Source organism: Rhipicephalus sanguineus, chromosome 4 (genome assembly GCF_013339695.2).
Source record: "Rhipicephalus sanguineus isolate Rsan-2018 chromosome 4, BIME_Rsan_1.4, whole genome shotgun sequence".
NCBI lineage: Eukaryota > Metazoa > Arthropoda > Arachnida > Ixodida > Ixodidae > Rhipicephalus > Rhipicephalus sanguineus.
Genome location: NC_051179.1, coordinates 47,641,608 through 47,661,937, shown reverse-complemented (window position 1 = coordinate 47,661,937; position 20,330 = coordinate 47,641,608). Strand labels below are relative to the sequence as shown.

At 46.2% G+C, this 20,330-nt stretch overlaps 1 protein-coding gene across 1 annotated transcript; it reads left to right on the top strand.

Annotated features, from left to right (window-relative positions):
• Positions 1-1,332: 1,332 nt before the first annotated feature.
• Positions 1,333-8,690, top strand: LOC119388753 (uncharacterized). The gene is made up of 3 exons (XM_037656169.2): positions 1,333-1,928; positions 5,988-6,260; positions 7,999-8,690. Exons 1-3 carry the CDS (start codon positions 1,453-1,455, stop codon positions 8,462-8,464), a joined length of 1,215 nt encoding a protein of 404 aa, XP_037512097.2. The 5' UTR covers positions 1,333-1,452; the 3' UTR covers positions 8,465-8,690.
• The last annotated feature ends 11,640 nt before the right edge of the window (positions 8,691-20,330 follow it).

The following is a 20,330-nucleotide window of genomic DNA, read 5'->3' as shown; positions in this document are numbered from 1 at the left end:
AATTTCATGTGAACAATTCTTGGTTAATCCCCCAGTGTGAGTACGAGCCATAGGAGAATGAAATCATCATCATCATCATCATCGTCATCATTATCATCATCAGTGAGGTTGTGCCCTTCCGAATGAATAATCGCTATCATCATCGTAAGAAAGTGAAGAAGTAGAAGAAGAATACAGCCCCGAGACGAGGCAGGTCATGAACGCTGCTAGTCCCTCGTTATGAATTGGCAAGTAATCGTTGCGACAAACGTACTGACAAATTACGCGCGACAAAAGCAGGCATGGGGATTCGCCAGGCAGTGTAACCCGGAGTCCAACCCCTCAGCGTTCGCTTCACTCAGGTAACCGCGCCTCGCTGGCTTTGCCTCGTCGCAAGCTCGCAACACAATCATGTCGGAGAAGACGAGCGCCGAGCAAGCCGAATCGCAGCAGCGGCATAGGGAGAGGCGAGACTGGGAGCATTCGTCGGACAACGTGACTGCTTCGGACGAGGGCCAAGATGTGGGACAACCGTCAGCAGCCACGACCGCTCAGCTCAGTTCAAGTGTCACGGCGGAGTCGGAGCAACGTAGCCCTCGACATACGGACGGTGAAGAGTCAGGTGTATCCCTCGGATCGTTCGTTCGCAAATCGGGAGCATCTTCGTCAGACGGAAAGCGATTGGAGCCGGAAGCAGTGTTCTCGGAACCGTCCGTACCGGCGAGATCCCAGACTCCGGAACCGGCCAACATGGGTTACAGGCCCTTAGTTCACCAGTTTCCACCGGAGAGAACGCATCGGGATCCCCGAAGTTCAAACCCAACGTTGAATTTCCCTTCCGTCACAGCGGAGCACGATTGGCCTGACGCGCAGCACAGCCCCTTGAGCCCCAGGCCCCCGGGGACTCCACCTCAGAGGTCGGAGAACTTCAGCATGCTATGGGACGACGTCGCGTCCCCTGATGCCAATACTGGTGCGACAGTGCAGCCAGTCACCCGTGCGAGTCAGTCCGACGAACATTTACCGTTAAGGAAACCCGTTCTACAGAAAGCGAAAGAGGACCTCTACAAAGAGTCCACGCGGTCCGCTGACCTCAACGCGCTTGCTGCGGCGCAGTCTAGAACTCGAGTGAGTGAGGACGTAGACATGAACGCCTCCCAAGAACCGCGTGATCCGGGAAGTCCCCGGTTATTGGTACTTTGGAGCGAGACGCCCAAGAGGATCGACGTGAGGCGCGGAACACCCGAAGTCATCAGAGACGCGTCGTCGTTATCGCTAAGCGTATCTACCTCCGAGGTCTCGAGCCCGCAGATTGGCACGGCTCTGAGCTCACCCAGGCTTCGGCGAGTCGCTTCTAGCAGCACCCCTCGCTTCCCTTGGGCAACACTTGCAGTGATCTGTCTGCAACTGCACGCCCACTGGAACCACCTACACAAGGATTATCCCGAGCGATGCGCCAGCGTCAGCACGATCATGATCGAGAACCGGTGCGAAAGGCTTCTCTTTGCCGCCTTCCATCACGTTGACGTCAACAACCTGGCGCTCAACTCGCTCTGCTTCTTCGCCACGGGTGTCCTCCTGGAAGCCGGTCTGGGAACGGTACACTTTGCCGTTCTATTCGCCACTGTCGCAGCCCTGGTGGGAGCTGCGAACACATTCGCCCTGATGTTGGCCTACGAGTACACCAGGCTCTCCTGGTTGTTCACTACGTGCTTGCACACTTTTGCCGGCGTCATCGTGGCGCTCCAAGTGCTTACGATATATCACTTTGGCCGGGCGAGAATCCGCTACGGCAATCGGAAGTTCCAGTTCCCGAGCATGCCGTTCGGCATACTCGAGATGGTCACGTTTCTGGCATGCACGAAGCACAATAACTATATCGTGATGTGCAGTGGCTTCTTGGTGGGCCGGTTCCTCGCGAGGACTTCTCCGGGAAACTTTATTACCAGGTGAGCTTTTGGTCGTCCACGAACCAGTCTACGTGAGTTGACACAGTAACAAAAAAAAAGAATTGGCGAAGCTTGCACTAAGCCGCGCGAGGCTTGAAACAGCGAAACTGGACGATTCGGAAGACTAATTTGGTTGCTTCTAGGTTGTTTCTACAGGCCTTAGCTAGGTGAGTGATTGGGGTTGTTTCTAGGTTGCTTCTAGGCGGTTGCTAGGCTTTAGCTAGGTGATGTTAGGTTGTTTCTACGTTGACCCTCAGCGCAGAGAGGTTTGAGTTAAACCACAGACAGACACAGACACGACACGGATGTCCAAACTCCAGAGACAGAAACTCGCGCTGAAACCAAGCGTTCGCACCTCTCATAGATCTGCGGGCAGGTCGTCGTTGGCGTAGCCTTACATCGCTTCAGGTTCTTGTTGCAGTCGCCGTTGCCTTTCCCGTTCCCTAGTGTTGGGCTAACTTGCCTTCTTCCTTTTTTAGTGGACCAATGGTGAGTAGTGGATTTAACCGAATTTCTGTGACACATGCCAGTTTATGATGATAATAGTTTTCTAATATGCCGCACAAATATTTGTGGCACATACCGCTTCCCTAGTGTTGGGCTAACTGTTGCCTTCTTCCTTTTTAGTGGACCAGTGGTGAGCAGTGGGATTAACCAAATTTCCGTGGCACATACCCGCTTGTTGGGCTAACTGTTGCCTCCATTTTATTGCGATAGCAATTAAACGGACACTCTCGGCTGATTTTTGCCGTCTCCGTCATGTCCCGGATATGTATATGTATGTATGTATATAAAAAAGGCACAAAGAAAAATAAAGCAGAAGAAAAAAATTCTGAACTACCCGACCGCGGATTCGAACCAGCAACCCCTCGCTCCCCAGCGCGCTGCGTTAGACAACTCAGTCACACGCCATGTATGCGCCGGCGAAATAACGGCGAGCTATTTATCCCCTTCAGGCGCAACGTCCACATATGTGGACGCAACTTGTTTTTGCCAGTTTTTATTGCGATAGCAATTATATGGACAGTCTCGGCTGGAAAATGTCCGTCCCCGTCGCCGTCATTCACCGTATATGTATAAGTATGTATATATATAGAAAGGCCACAAAGAAAAGTAATTAAGAAATTCTTTCCGACGCGCGGAATCGAACGGGCGACCTCTCGCTTTGCAGCCCGCCGCGTTAGACGTTAGGCCACGACAGCACCGTCTCTTAGCCTGCTAACGGCGAGCTGTTTATATACACCATGTAATTCAGCATGCTTTCTTAGTGGTCACATAGATGGCGCGACGTGCGCGCGTGTTGCGCGCTTTAAAGATCGTCGCCCCGCCCCTGCGAACGCCGTTGCTGTTCGCTCTACAGGGCGTCGTCGCTTTCGTGCGCTTATCTCAAGGAAAGAAGGGGCGGCCGGTGGGTGCTTCGCTTCGCTCGCTGCAGCGGCCTCGTTTGCGAAAGGAGCGCGCTGTTCAAACAGAAATAAGTAACAACTGTGAGAATTAGTTCGCGCTCGTCTTGTGTGTACCTGTTCGTTTGTTTCGTGCGTCCTGCTTTATGTTTGAGCAGTGCGCTTCATGTGTCGAGCTGTGACGCATTAGTTCGCGCTCGTCCTGTGTGCGTTCTTTTCGTGCGTTCTTTGGGCTCGAGCGATGCGCTGGCAATTTCGAGCTGCTTTCCGTTCTTCGCGTTACATTACAATCTATCGCAATCATTGCTTCGCCGTTGCGGCGAAACTGTGACTTTTTTGAACTAGTCGGAAAGAAAGGGCAATATACATAGTGCATAGCATCAATTGAACATTCTGCATAGTCAACGTGTCTTGACTTCACCTCAATGTGCGAAGTATGACCACAACCGATCACTTTGGTGAAGGCACTACGATGTTCGACGGGTTGTTCGACGTGCCGCATTCCAGGACCAGCGTCATAAGTATCATTTTTCTCCGCACGAAATGAACACAACCAAAAACAAATTGCGCATGCATTTTAAGCCAACAATTTCCTTTTTTCTTATATAAAAATGGAACATGACTGACTGCAGAGTAATTAAATATTCAATTATCATCTAATTAAGATTAATTAGCAAAAGTCGCACAAAACAACATACTACTTTATTTTCTTTCTTGGAATGTAATATTGAGTGCCTTAGAATTACGTTGTGCGAATTTGAGACATTTGCAGACAGTGCATCATAATACGCGCCTGAAGGGGCTATATACACCACGTACCGTTGGTGGTAAGCAAATCTCGGAGGAGCGTAAGCGTGTTTTCTATCACGCAACGCTCCTAATTTTCTTTCAATCTGAAAACTGCCCTTGAGTCGCGCACGACAAAGTGGCCCTTTTCTGTACCCACTCGTGATGTGGAAGGGGAAAAAAAAAAGAAACACCGGGAACACCTTGCATCAGACGCCCCCGTGTGGCTGGAGACGCAGGGGGTAACTCCATGCGCCACAGTTTAAAAGAAAGATATCTAAGAGCGTCTGATTCTCCATTGTCGACACTTACAGACGCAGCGCTCCTAATTTTCTTTCATTTCGAATACTGCCCTTGAGATGCGCACGACAAAGTGGCCATTTTCTGTACCCACTCGGGATGTGGAAGGGAAAAAAAAGACAAAACACCGGGCACACCTTGTATCAGACTCCCATGTGGTAGGAGACGCAGAGGGTCACTCCACGCGCCGCAAATTAAAAGAAGAAGAAATATCTAAGAGCGTCTAAATTCTAAATTTCCCCACCTATATTAACCGCCGGTTTCATGGCCGATCCCCCGTAGTGGGTAAGAGCCAAGAATTAAGGGTCAAGCAAGCAAGCAGGCGAGCAAGCGTCTGATTCTCCATTGTCGACACTTGCAGCGTGTTGCTCAAGCACATAGGCATAACAACTGTGACAGTTCACGCTTGCCCTGTGCATGTCTGTGCGTTCATTTAGGGCGTCCTTCTTTGTGCTTCGGCGGCACGCTGCAAGTATCGAGCTGCTTCTGCTTCTTCTTGTGACATTTCGTTTTCTTGCTATCGCATTCATTGCTTCGCCCTTGCGGCGAAACTGTGACTTTTTCAGTGGACCAGTGGTGAGTAGTGGGATTTACCCAACTTCTGTGGCACATACCTGATAGGTCACATAGGATAGGCCACGTAGGACAGGCCGCACAAATTACGGCTGCCTTAAACAGTCTCGCTGTTAAATAACAGTTCGGGCAGAACCAAGTCGTTCTCTATAATGTATATGCCAGAGGATCATTGTACTGAAGTTGACTGAAGACAGCGCTGCTGTTACAACAGCAGATTTCGTACATTAGCCCACACCATTATACTCCATATAACTAACACTACCAATCATTCAGCTAACACATGCTACCACTGGGTGACATTTCCAATGGCAAGGCAACACTGGCCAACATCAGCCATCGTTAGAGAGTGCTGGTAGCGTCTGGATAAATGTAGCAGTGTACTCCCAGTATGACAGTAAACACGGTATGTTAGGCCACCCTTCAATAATCGTGTGAATGACAGTGGGATACGCTAACATATATGTTTTCTCTAATAATTGGTGACGTGGCTGCAATCTACGAGGCGTGAGCCATTTGTCGTCTTGTATGAAGGAAATCCATGAAATACCACTTCCTACGAATTTCAGACATCACTTGATACCGTATTGCGCTGAAGAGTTAGTCTCGCGTGAATTCTGTCGCGCACAACAGCCAATTCTTGGAAGACACGGCTTAGTGATTCAATGCATGTTGCTGTTTTTGTACCACAGGGCGGGGGGGGGGGGGGCTATTTAGGCTGTACATACGCGGCATTTTTTTTTTTTTTTGCCGCTATCCTCGCAAAAAAAAAAGTACTTTTTGTTGTCTACTAATGTACTGATGTGTAGTAATGCACTGCTCGTTGCTGAAATTTATGCTCGTTTGTATATGTGGGAGGTGCTTCTTGTGTCTTGCGATTTGTGAATTACGTTACGCCTAAGGGCAGCCTTTAGAACAGTGCGACAGCCACTGGCGTGAGCCTCTACGCGGCTGTAGTGTGCTAAATCTTGGGTCTTGGCTCTCTGCGTTGTTGCAGGACCCGGAGACCCCGGCGTTACTTGCACTTGTGCGTTGTTCCTTACGCACCGATTACGTATATGTTCGCCGCTTTCATCATCGCCGCCTTTTTGTACGGACCGTTTCCCGACGCTGTCACCCTGGCCGATACTGGATTGTCGTTTCCCCATCCCCTGTGGCGACCACTCATCCTGCCGCTGCTCTACCAGCCCAACATCTGCATGCTGGCCTACGTCGTCTTGTCTCTGCTGGACGTCGGGAAAGAGTTGGAGCAAGACTTTGGACATATCGGGTTAGTTCCGGTTTATTAACTTTCGTGCTGCTCGTTCGGCATAACAATTGCTACTGTATCATATGCGAGCGCCCAATTCCAATTCACCTTTCCTCATCCGTACATACGCGTCATCATTCCTCACCGTTGACCCGCCACGGTGGCCTTGTGGTTGCTGAACTGCTGACCCGCAGGTCGCGGGATCGAATCCCAGCCGCGGTGGCCGCATTTTCGATGAAGGCGGAAATGCTTGAGGCCCGTGCGGTGCACGTTGAAAAGATTAAGGTGCACGTTAAAAACCCCCAGGTAGTCGAAATTTCCGGAACCCTTCACTACGGCGTCTCTCATAATCAGGTCGTGGTTTTGGGACGTTAAACCCCAACAATTATTATTCTATTCCTCACCGTTGGCAACGTATAGGCACTACAAAATACCCACTGTGTAAGCGGTGATGTGTAAACGAGGCATCCAAGCACTCAACATTTGGGAACCTTAAAGGGACCGACAATTGATTTTTCTCGACCCAGTTTTTACAGCGCGACAGGAAGCTCACCTTTCGTAGCTTTTGTAGCTGCAGTGGTTTATCCGAAAAGCAAGTAGTTATTTTATAAGCAGTATTTTTCGATCTGAAAGGCTCCAAACACGTATGGAGGCTTGCTCCAGCAACGCTGAGAAGTGATAGCGATGCCGCTAGCCCTTGTGAAAGCTGTCGTTGTTCTGCTTTCACAGGAGTTACTGTAACTATGCTTAACCACCTTTATTTTGAGCTTTCCAACCATTTTTGAAAATAGCAAGCTGTTGAAATTAGATGTGTGGTGGCTTTATACACCTTCCTGCTATTTGTACAGCGTTGTGTGCGCCTGCGCCCAAGGTTGCCTGCGCCTGTGTCAAGGATGGCTTGTCTCGGCGTCGTTACTCTCTCGATACACGAGCCAAGCCAAGTAATCGAAAACGTAACTGTGCATATGCACGGCCGCACCGAGTAGCAGCGCGCGTCATTTCTGAGACGAAGTGTAGGTAGCAAAACTATGTCGCTCCAAAATCTTAGCGACCAGGAAACTGCGTGCACGTTTGCATGAGCACGCTGAAAAGTTGCTCAAGACGCGCTGACGAGCATGGGATCACTACGTCACACGAAGGCAGCGCCACTTTAATGCATACTACTAACGCAGACCTGTATGTACATTATTATGGAGTAATACCTTTTAATATAAAGAAACGAACAATATTTCAATACTAACAAAAAAATCGTCGCCCACGTACAGCGATCAACGGTCACGTGGCCGTCTTCATCGGATCATTCATGTTTTTGCCGCCAGATTCGCCACAGGTCATTTTTCGCGACTTTCAATTAAGAAATAAAAATATAAATCCATCTCTCACGAAAAAAACAAGGTTGGTTTGAGTCAGTGCAACGGACAATCTTTACATGAGTGCATGGAGTCAACTCATTTCATATTCTGGACAGTTGTCGGTCCCTTTAAGCACTTTCCGAAAGTGGCGCTGAGGTTGAACTCTCAAAGTTCTGTAAGGTAATTTCATTTATGTTGCAGGCGAGCATGAACCGGACAGGGCGTGAATAAACGTCCATTTGAACTAACAATGCAAGTAGTACGCATGAGTACCTGAGAGCTCGTTTTCCTGTCGTGGATGCTTTCGTCTGTACTCTTCCAATGAGAAGGCGCAGTGTGCTCAGTTCAACGCCACCGCGTGATGAGCGTCACAAAACTCTACACATCTCGCATCGTCGTCCTTGCAGCTTTCTGTGCCTAGCCGGGACGTTGCTGCTGGCCGTCAACGGACTCCTGGGCTTTTTGTCCGGAACCATCTGGTGCCATCTGCTGGCGCTGGGCGAGAACTTGCCGACGCCCGTGCCACACTCCAGCCTGTGCACCTGCACTCCCGTCGCCACCCTCATGGCGTTAAAAGTGATCCACCACGTGAGGCATCCCCGCTGCGTGTACAGCATGACCTCGGTAGCCATCCACATACCCTTCTGGACCGGCATGCTGTTAGAACTAGCGGTACTCAACGTGTCGAGTCGTTCGGGAGGCTACGTCTTCGGGCCCATCGTGGGTGTTCTGCTGGGCATCGCAGTGGCGTACGCCGAGACCGATTGCCTTGCCCATCTGACTGCCAGATTGGCGCGCTTCTCGGACATCGGCACGCTCCTACGCCGCACAGAAGCGTTGCCGGAAAACGTCCCGTTAATCATCAAACGCTGACATATATTGCACGTGCGCGCGCCGTACCGTCTTGAAAATTAAATACGATGTAGTGACGCGACCTGGGCCGCGTCTGTGGAAGCTGTATGTGTAAAGTGCCCCCTCGTTAGGTTTGGGCGCTGCAAACGACCGAACACCACGCGTCAATAGGTCCCTGCTGATCGTGCCTGCAAAATATGAAACGCGTGTGCGGCGTGAAAGCAAACTAAACTTGAAAACACAAATCAGCCCGCCCTCCATCTAGAGGGAAACGTGCTCAGTGAAAGATGAAAAGAGTCACACGCACAATACGCCTACGTAGAGGACGCTTGAAGGTGAAGATGGAAAAGGGGAGAGGAGAGAGGGAAGAATAGCCTTACCTTGTGTCGTATACTATAGCAAGGGTGTGGGAAAGGGAAGTGGGGGTGAGGAGGAAGAAAACGAGGAGGAGGAGGCTACATCACCGCTGTTTCCTCAGTCTTCGCACCACTAGTTCGCAGCTCCCCTAATTCTTTTATGCACCCATAAGGGCACGGAAACGTTAATAGGGTGTGAAAAAGTATGAAGAATTTATATACACCAATAAGGGTGCAGAAACGTTTATTGCTTACGATGCTCGTTCTCTAGTGTAGTTGCGAAGAACGTGTTACGGAGAGCGCTGCGGTCAAACAACAGCGCTAATTTAACAACAAAAAATGTCTTTGACGGAATTGAAGCGGAACATCGCGAGTGATTTCTTGCTTTTTTTTTCTTTTTAATTTAGAGTTTTTACTGCAAGCAACTGGATCCTTTCAAAGCGGAGTCTGGGGTAACTCTCCGTTCATTACGCAAGAAACTTCCCGATAAGTTGTGGCAAGCTAACTTGGTATCAGCCGCAGTTGCAGCAGAGCGTTATGCAATGGCGTGAAAAGAGCACTTTGGTGCCCTCATCAATATTACCATGCGGTGTCTCATCCTCATTCTGGCGCGTACGAAGACCGCTAATAAATAATACATGCAAACGCTGCAAGCTAGAAATCGTCTGTGCTTGCTTCATTATCAATTACGCACCGCAGCCGGCCACACTGTCAGGCCAGGCCTGACTCTCTTGCTTCGTCGAGCTTTAAAAAACACGAAAAAAAAAAAAGAAATGCGTCTATGGTATCGTTGAAGCTTAAAGCGTTTAAGCATATCCAGCATCCTTCGAAACAAGGGATCAAGCAACCAGTTCACTGATATCAAATACAACTTGAGCGAGGCCTCTGACCGCAAAGCACTACAGAGAAAAAAAAAAGTACATTACGTAAATTGAAAATCCTAATTTCGTGCAACCAGATCACCGAGTGATGCGCATTTAGTAATTGATTTAAAAGAGTGAGAAAGCCCTTAAGTTTTTCCAGCATGTCCATCATCTACATCAGAAGCATCGCAGTAAAAGACAAACAAATGAACCTCCTTATAATTGGCAGGAGATGCTCGAGACGAAGAAAAGAAGTTAACGAATTCTTGGAAAGCAAGGAGGTCATTATCATCATCAAGTGAACTTTCTGCCACTTTTATGTAATGTGTAGCTATCTGCTTTTTTTCTCTCTCTGTCTATTTGACTAAGTGCATGCAGCGAGCGAGCGAGCGAGTGAGTGAGTGAGTGAGTGAGTGAGTGAGTGAGTGAGTGAGTGAGTGAGTGAGTGAGTGAGTGAGTGAGTGAGCGAGCGAGCGAGCGAGCGAGTGAGTGAGTGAGTGAGTGAGTGAGTGAGTGAGTGAGTGAGTGAGTGAGTGAGTGAGTGAGTGAGTGAGTGAGTGAGTGAGTGAGTGAGTGAGTGAGTGAGTGAGTGAGTGAGTGAGTGAGTGAGTGAGTGAGTGAGTGAGTGAGTGAGTGAGTGAGTGAGTGAGTGAGTGAGTGAGTGAGTGAGTGAGTGAGTGAGTGCATGTGTGTGTACTTGCGTGCGTGCTCTAACGTGAGGGCCGACGCTACGCCAGACCATGAGCTACCTTTTAGCTACCATGCTCGGTGTGCCTGGTGTGCCCACGATATCCGCACAACTACTGAATTTACGTGAAGACGTCGATACACTTCGTAACGCTTGGCTGAAAGCATAAAAGCCGGCATACGTTGCTAGTTGCTAACTGCTTCGCGTGAAATTGATCCCCGCAATGAGTGGGATCTGCCAGATTTTTTTTTTTAAGTGTGAATAAACTTCTCTTAATTGATCGCGCTGTATCGTACAAATTTACATTTGACGCTCAAATTTCTCTTGCGGACCCTCAAAGTAGTCAGCAAAATTTTACACCGATTTAAGCGCCTTTGAACGTCGAATCGAAGACAAAATTGTTTAAATATTGTAGCCTGTACTTGTTGCTCCGAGTTACGTAAACAATACCCCGTATCCGTGGCAACCAGAGTCCCGATAAACGTTAAAATACAGAGAATAATCCTTGCTGTTCCTATTGGTTGATTGCTGAGGGCCGTCCAAAATAAAACAATGCTGGAAAAGTGCAGCGGGCGCAGGAAAGACAAGTAGCAAAGTAATCAAACGTTACGAATTAGCAACAACTTCGTCATGTTTGTGTACGCGTGTGTGCATTTTTCTGGGTCGCTAGAACGTAATCAGCGCTCAACATGTTTGCCGCGAAACGTGTTCAGCATTCGCTTAATTGCAACTTGGCCGAGTGTAAACTGTTTTGGGTCCACATAGCGCCCTGGGGCACCAAACTTGCGCCCCTGCAAACAAGGTCCGGTATTTACGAGCACTTTGTGGATAATTAACTTTCCTCTCTCTCTTTCCTTTACTTCATTTTCTGCGCACACGCAGGCACTGGCTGCCGAGTTATTCACGTGTCTGAAAAATTGCAAGAAGTTTCGTGCGTTCATTCGTGGCGCTTAACACTCCCTGCAGTTCGTCGCTTTAATACATACAAGCTTTATCGCTCTCGCAAATTAAGGTACTTGACGCACAACCCTGCCGAGAGTTCGGCTTCGCCCCGACGCATGCACGCCTCGCGTATAAACCTGCCCGCGAGCGATCCTGGTTGCAATGCTTCAGACTCTTCGGGTTAAGGCTGATAATTGCTTCCTGAAATGGTTAAGTTTGGGTATGCTTAGGTTACGTGTAGCGACGTGATTGCTAAATCGTTACTGTTAAACTGTATATGCCGCAATCACTGTTCGACTAACCAAACCATTCACTTGCTCGCTGGTTAGCTCACCCGCGTCATCAGGCTGGACAACTTGTCAAGAGAAGGCTGCATTTACAGGCTTAACCACGAACTTTCCGGCGGTCTCACCTTTTATGCGTTTGTCGTCAGAGCGAGAATTCCGCCTACGCACTCCAGCTGCCCAAGAAACAGAGAAGTGAACTTTTAATGACAGAGGTGCGCGGAGGTTTTTAGTGAGTGATGTAACTCTATCCTGGGGAAGAGATTTGGGGGAAGCGACGGAGGCAGAAGAGGAGGAAGGTGAAATTGCATTACCTATCGTTAAATCACCGCGAAACACTCGCGCTTGTTGGTTAAGTATCTTGTTGGCCAACCGTCTCACATACGTAAGACCTAAACGTCAGCTTAACAGTGCCTCCTCTATCTAGAGGAGGCAGTGTTAAGCTGACGTTTAGGTACAGCGTATGGCTTAACATATATCATACTAAATCACTGACGCGTAAGGAAATAAGAACACGCGTTGCGCGAGTGTGCCGTTGAGGAAATCAAAATATGTATGTATGCACGCATGTATGTATGTATGTATGTATGTATGTATGTATGTATGTATGTATGTATGTATGTATGTATGTATGTATGTAAGGACGGATGAATGGATGGTATCAGCAGTTCTATCTATCTATCTATCTATCTATCTATCATCTATCTATCTATCTATCTATCTATCTATCTATCTATCTATCTATCTATCTATCTATCTATCTATCTACCTATCTATCTATCTATCTATCTATCTACCTATCTAATCTATCTATCTATCTACCTATCTATCTATCTATCTACCTATCTATCTATCTATCTATCTACCTATCTATCTATCTATCTATCTATCTATCTATCTACCTATCTATCTATCTATCTATCTATCTATCTACCTATCTATTTATCTATCTACCTATCTATCTATCTATCTATCTATCTACCTATCTATCTATCTATCTATCTATCTATCTACCTATCTATCTATCTATCTATCTACCTATCTATCTATCTATCTATCTACCTATCTATCTATCTATCTATCTACCTATCTATCTATCTATCTATCTACCTATCTATCTATCTATCTACCTATCTATCTATCTATCTATCTACCTATCTATCTATCTATCTATCTACCTATCTATCTATCTATCTATCTATCTATCTACCTATCTACATCTATCTATCCCTATCTACCTATCTATCTATCTACTATCTATCTATCTATCTATCTACCTATCTATCTATCTATCTATCTACCTATCTATCTATCTATCTATCTACCTATCTATCTATCTATCTACCTATCTATCTATCTATCTATCTATCTATCTATCTATCTATCTATCTATCTACCTATCTATCTATCTATCTATCTATCTATCTATCTATCTACCTATCTATCTATCTATCTATCTATCTATCTATCTATCTATCTACCTATCTATCTATCTATCTATCTATCTATCTATCTATCTATCTACCTATCTATCTATCTATCTATCTATCTATCTATCTATCTATCTACTATCTATCTATCTACTATCTATCTATCTACCTATCTATCTATCTATCTATCTATCTATCTATCTATCTATCTACCTATCTATCTATCTATCTACCTATCTATCTATCTACCTATCTATCTATCTATCTATCTATCTATCTATCTATCTATCTATCTATCTATCTATCTATCTATCTATCTACTATCTATCTATCTACCTATCTATCTATCTACTATCTATCTATCTATCTATCTATCTACCTATCTATCTATCTATCTATCTATCTATCTATCTATCTATCTATCTATCATAATTTCTTAACTTTCTATATCTGCCTCTTCGCTATCGTCGTCAGAGCAGCGAGGGCGTGTGCGATTGGCCGGCTGGCACCGAAATGCCTTTGCACACAAATCGAACAAATATACCTCTTCGATCTATGATTGCTCGCCCCCTACTCACTCAAGTTTCTCATCCAGAGACGAAGAAAAAAATTGAGAAGAGGATAGCTAGTATGAGTCAACGCATACTTGTGGTCGCTTCTACAGCTTCCTGAATTGTGCCAAGTGTATCGGACTGCCCAAGAGCTGTGAACAGCGTGTAATAAAGCTGCAAACCTTCGTGAATACTGCATGATATCATTCGGCGCGGTCGGTCCTCATCCAGTAACTCGTCGAAATAAGGAGCTTGTAGAAATTGGAGAAAAAAAACGAGATCGAGTCTGCCGTCTGGATGGCGCGACCAAATAAAATAAATAAATAAATAAAGCATACAGAAAAGAAATCGCCTATGTTACTCTTATTCGCATATGTTACAATCTCCGGGAGTTCGCGGATGTTTTAGCGAGAAAGTTTGTTCTTTGGCTTCTATGTTGGGGATGGCGCTTCTCGGATCAATCAGGATCCGAATAAAAATTTATGAAGCAGAGCGCGTCCACTGTACTTGCCAGTTTATCGTACGCACTTGGGAGTGACTGTTATGATGACAGCAGCTCCCTCTATTCCTAAAGGAAACAAGAATGATAATTATGCGCCGGATGTAAAGTAAAGGAAGACGTCACTTCCTTCCTGTTATCTCTCTTTTTCCAGCCATGATAAGCAATCAGTGGAAACTGATCATTTCGCTTGAAATAAAGTTCTTTCACTCACTCTCGCTTTTTTTTTTCTTTAGGTTCCTCTATACCGGGTGCCATAGTATGCATACATAGGGAGAGAGAGGGCCGGAAATCTAATTTCCGGCTCTGAAATTAAGGCCACTGAAAGCCGATGATAAGCTCCAACTAGCCCATTAACTGTGCCAACTTTCTTCGTTGTTAATACGCTCCCCTCAGATGTTTGACGGGGGCTCGAATTATGATTCATGAATGAGGTTAAAATAGCACAAAGTGAGGACACGCGGAAAGAACGAACAAGACACCACGGGTGCATGAATTTCGAATTTTCATACAGCATAGTTAAGAGCGCGCAAATTAAAAAACACCACAGCCACGCTCGACAGTCGCAATATATAACCGCTTCTTGAGGAACGAACAAAAATGACAGGATGAAATTGAACGCTGCGTGCGAATGGAATGGTCCTCATAATATTACACCATCTCGGGCACTATAGAGGATGACGACCATATTTAATCGAAGAGACCGTAACACCTAAGTACACGCGCACCGGCTAAAAGCTTGCTGCTAGACGAACCGTTGCAACGGGAAAGCTGCTTGTTACGTAAGGTGTAATACTCGAATCCATTTGGCACGATTAGTACTATTTGCCTAAAAGCCATCTTTCTGTAGCTTCTATTTCATGTTGCTCAAGGCTGCTAACATGTTTTCGTCGTCAGATCAGTCAACCTGGCTTGTCTCGCCCTGCTTAATTTACCTCCCTCCCTTAGTTCTACAGGGTGTCTTTTTTTTAGAAAATACAGATGGATGGATGGATGAACAACTTTATTTTAGTCCTTCGGTACGCGCGATTAGCGCGCAGCGGGCCGCTCCCACGTCCATCGGGCCCACGTCCATCGCTCCCACGTCCATCGGGCCCACGCGACGCGGCGGAGGGGCAAGGCCTCTCTGTCCCGACGTAGAAAATACAGATTTTTAATAAAAATCCTATGACAGTAAGGCTCCTATCGTTTTCCCACACGAACTCTACGTCGAGGCGGAAATACTCTGCACCAGCTTAAATGACACTGTTGCGAGTAATTAACAAAAACTCGTTAATTAACTTTGTAATTACTGACTTGAGGGCGGTCGTTTATATGAGAAAGTTGTGGTGCGTGCCAATTTATGGCATACCCATTTCTTAGAAATCAAAAAAAGTTGCACGTACCCCGAGATACTCATCACCGAATTTTAAGGGCAATACCGAAACTGAAGGCTCCCGGCGCGCAGGGAATGTGACCTTTCGGTTACTTAAGACCGGAACAGCACGTTACAAGGAAGTGACGAAATTTGAATCAAGGCGCGCCAAAGCAGAACCCAGTCAGGAAAATCGGCAATCGTTCTGAAACACACAAGTAGGCAGCTCATTCCTTGGGTGCAATCAGTGATGTTTATCTGTTTCTTTCATAAACTGCAAACAGGCGCGAAAACTATTTCGCATGTCTGCTAAAAGACGCGCCGCATCGGCTGCACCTGAGTTTTATGCTTTACAGACAAATAAAACGTTTATATCGCGCTTTTCTTGAGCACAGCTCTATAGAAACTGGTAAGGACCAAACACTATACACGCACTGGTAAGGCGATCCGCTCACGAAAGTGAGATGACTTGCCGCTTTTCAAGAAATGATACAGCCACTACGCACCCTAAATCAAATTTCGTGATTTGATTCATGGATCCATGATTCATCCATCATCCATGGCGCCTACCTATCTCGACGTCTGTGTCGTGTTCCTTTCTTTTATGTACCGCGCTAATACACGCTACGTTCCTGTATAGACAGTGTTGTGTCTTTCTAGCAGCACGAGCACCGAGTGACGCGCTTGATTCTCTTCCACGCACATCCGGTCGAGCACGCACTTCCGGTTTTAAGAATATTCACGAATAGTCCTTATGGTTCTTTAACCTGCACCTGAATCTAACTGCATATGTCGTCTTCGCATAAGAACTCCATCGACATGAAATCGGGATCCAACTCGCGATCTTTAGCTCAGTAGCGCAGGTCATCAAAACTTGGCTTCGCGGCACGTCAAAAAAAGAAAAAAAGGAAAAAGAAAAATAAAGACACGTGCGCGTCAACACGAATGGTAATGAAAAGTGATGAAGTGATAGACGTTAAAATGTGAAGAAAATATATTCTAATTATGTCCGGGATGAATTCGAAAAGTGTATTTTAATATAAGCATGACAAGACAGTTCGACACAGACGTCAAGAATATTCGGTAGCGATCGTTATAACTTCTTTATCTTATACTAACGTAGATAGATAGGTTGGTCAACGTCATATTAGAGATAACCTACATATTTCCTGTATTTATGCATTCAATACATCAAAAAGATGACGGATCAAATCTACAAAAGCTCATGAAGAGCAGCGAGAAAACCTGCTATATTACTACAGGTTTTTTTTTTTTTTTTTGCTACTCTTCATCAGTTTTTGTAGATTTGACCGTCTTCTAAATCCATAGACTTCGATAACTTTTGCGTTCAGTGTACTTATTGTACTCCGCACAGTTTGAGTACTTACCTGCTAATCTTTCTCTTGAAGGCAACACCACTATTTTGTCTTGTTTTGTTTTGTTTTGTTTTATCTCCCTTCCTAGCTCCTGCTTATTGCCTCAAAAAACCTTTAGCTTAGAGCACAATAATTAGGAAGAAATAAAAACTAAATGCAAGCGTAAGAAGTTCAAAATACGATTCAGTCATCGAATGAAAGAAGAAAAATAGCGTGATGAGAACACCCGGTGCCAGTGTTAATAAAAGAGTCGTCGGGTAAGTGCTATTTGCCGAGTGATGGCTGCACTTTCCGATCAACTGCGCGGCGCTGTCGACTGTATTTGTTTTGTTTTATTTTACGGCACCGTTCGCGCCACTAAGCGCCCGTACGTCGCACTCCTGTCGCAATCCCGCTTCTTACACTTTTTAGCAATTGTGCAGGATCAAAATTGATTCACGCCTCACGGAACACGCGTCTGTATCTGCCGACTGTGGCTTGCTGTGGTGAGAGGGGGAGAGGCAAATAGAAGCGAAGAAGGCGTAGGGATAAAATTGAAGTCTGAAAAAGAGTGCGAAAGAATAAGTAAAAGAAAGAATAGAAAGAAGTTGGGGTAAAGAGGAATGAAAATAATAATAAAAAAGACAGAAACGACAAAAATTGGAGGGAATAAAGGGAAAGGATTAAACAGAGAAGCGAACGTGAAAGAGGGATGAACGAACGAAAGGGAAGTAAAATAATGAGTAAATTACGAAGAAAAATGGAGGGAAGAGAGGAAAGAAAAAAGAAAGAAAGGTGAAAACAAGGAATTAATGTGAAAGAAGAATAGACTAAATGAGAGAAAAAAATGTCAGCCAGTTTCACGCCGCGAAAACAGTCGCTGCAGTGGCGATGATGATGGCGACTTTCGGTACAAAGGAGCCATCAGCACCATTTCGTCTTATCTTTTTGAAGAAAAGCATTATCACCGTCATTTTATTTTATTTATTTCTTAATTTATTTCCCCCTCTGGTCACGTGGCACACGTGACAACTACTACTACTACTACTACTACTACTACTACTACTACTACTACTACTACTACTACTACGACTACTACTACTACTACTACTACTACTACTACGACGACGACGACGACGACGACGACGACGACGACGACGACACAGGGTAGACTAAGACAGCTTGAGCCAAGAAGGAAGGATCAAGCAAGCAAGAAAGCTTCGCTGTCAAGAGGAATGGACACCAGAGGTTTCGTCGTGCTGAAGACATTTGCGTCGGAACTGTGCGATTCGAAGGACGACGCGTCAGAAACCGTCGAATAGCCCTGGCTGAACAAGGGCACACGACACCGGCGCTAGTCGACGATACTGCACCAACAAACCTCAAATTTCAACCGCGCATCAGAAAGTTGTACCCTGATTGGGTCGTTGTAACTATACATAGTCGGCAAACTCACTAATATTGACGAGTCGACTCTCTCAGCTTCACTCAGACTCAGACCGGCCCGAGTCTGAATCTGAGGGATCCCGGCTGGGTAGAGTTTTGGCGAACTCGAGTCCGAATAACCACGCTAGGTATAATTTTCGTGAATCTGAATTCAGGTGAGACTGAGGCCAAAAAAAAGACATATATATAATCCGTGAGTGAGTCTCAGTTAGTTTCATTTATACGTAACCCAGTACTTGCATAACACATGATGGAGCATGTAATAGGGTAGAAAATTGGGCCAGTTTGAAAATAGTCATGACGGCCAGTGCAAACAGAACACGGACGAGACATCGCCTGTGTCGTCGTTTCTTTTTCTTGTCCATGCTCTGTATGCAATGGCCGTCGTGAGGACGCTGAAACATGTCAGAAGCCCTGTTTCCCTGCATTCCCATCTCATTTCTGTCTCCGCGTTCCTTATGAAAACTTGGGAATTTGCTCATTAGTCGTTTGAGTGTATGGTCGGGTGTTTGTTTCTTTTTTAATAAGCCTGCTTGCACGTTTCGCGCCATTTACCCCCTCCTCGAATGACGTTATGAACTAGTTTTAACACCCGCCGCAGTGGTCTAGTGGTTATCGTGCTTGGCTGCTGACTCGAAGGTCGTGGGATCGAATCCCTGTCGCGGCGGCCGCATTTCGATGGAGGCAAAATGCTAGAAGACCGTATGCTAAGATTTAGGCATAGGTCGGCAAAGGAAATTGGAGCTCACTCAAGAAACGTATTTTCCTCTGAGGGCTCACTCAGACTCACTAAAATTTTCCTCAACTGGACTCACTCGAACTCAGCCTCACTAAACTTTTTCTCAACCGGGCTCACTCGGACACAAACTCACCAACATATTACTCAGCTGGACTCACTCAGACTCACGGCTTGACCTGAGTCTGAGTGAGTCGACTCATGAGTCCGTTAACGTAAAATTAGCTTTTTCGATCAAGGTGTCAGTGCTCTTCAACGCCAATATTTCATATGATCGGGCTTCTACAATACGTCATTTGATCTTGTACCTTCAATTATGAGGTATCAGTGGTTTCAATCCTGTAAGCACATTTTTGTGAAATACGCGACTCACACGAGACATTCTTATCAGGAAACTCTCGTGAAAGAGTTCGCGAGGGGCGGGCCTCTGATGGTGCTGCATGAACGCTAGTGCGTCGAGATATGTGCGAATAGAATTTAGTATAAACGTAAGCCAGTATAAGGCTGGTAGGAATGCTGAAGAAGAGTAGACAGGACCATAGGTGGGCAATAAAAGGTTGAGCTCACTCACACTCGCTCAAGAAATATATACTGTGCTCAGGGAGCACACGGACCCAGACTCACCAACTTTTTCCTCGACCAGACTCACTGGGATTCAGACTCACGGCCCGATCTGAGTCTGAGTGAGTCGACTCATGCGTGAGTTTGCCGACCTATGGATTTAGGCGCACGTTAAAGAACCCCAGGTGGTCGAAATTTCTGGAGCCCTCCATTACGGCATGCCTCATAATCGTATCGTGGTTTTGGGACGTAAAAACACCAACAATATACCATTTTCACAATTGTTAAGCTAGCTTTCCTGCAATGCAGTTAGCCCAACTAAAGGCTGCTAGTCACTTACTGCAAACAGCGTGTTCAAGCGCAGTTTGCTTGCGCTATGACACAGAAAATGTAGAACTCGGCTCTCTCGATAGAAACGCGCATAATACACGGGCCCCAGCACGCGCAAGTAGGACCTCGTATCCACTTGAAGCACGTGCGACAGGTGCCGCCATTAGTTAGGTAATATGTGCAGCGCAGGGAAGCGCACTTGTGGATTATGGAAAGGGTCTGTTAAAACAAATCTAAGCGTTCCCGAGCAAGCGCATGGGTGCTTCTAATCCGACGCCAGCCAGTCAGGAACGATTGCACATCGGCTTTTAAAGTTGTTGCCAGAAGCAAAAAACCAAAACAAAAAAAGTAAGAACCAGACCGCGGGGCGGTTAAGTAACAGCGGGCCCGTCCGTCGTCATCCGTCTTATTCTCCAGAAACATTTATAACTCGGCGCCCGCTCACCCTAGCGGGCGTACGCGGCGTCATCTTTCCAGCGCCGCGCAGCAACT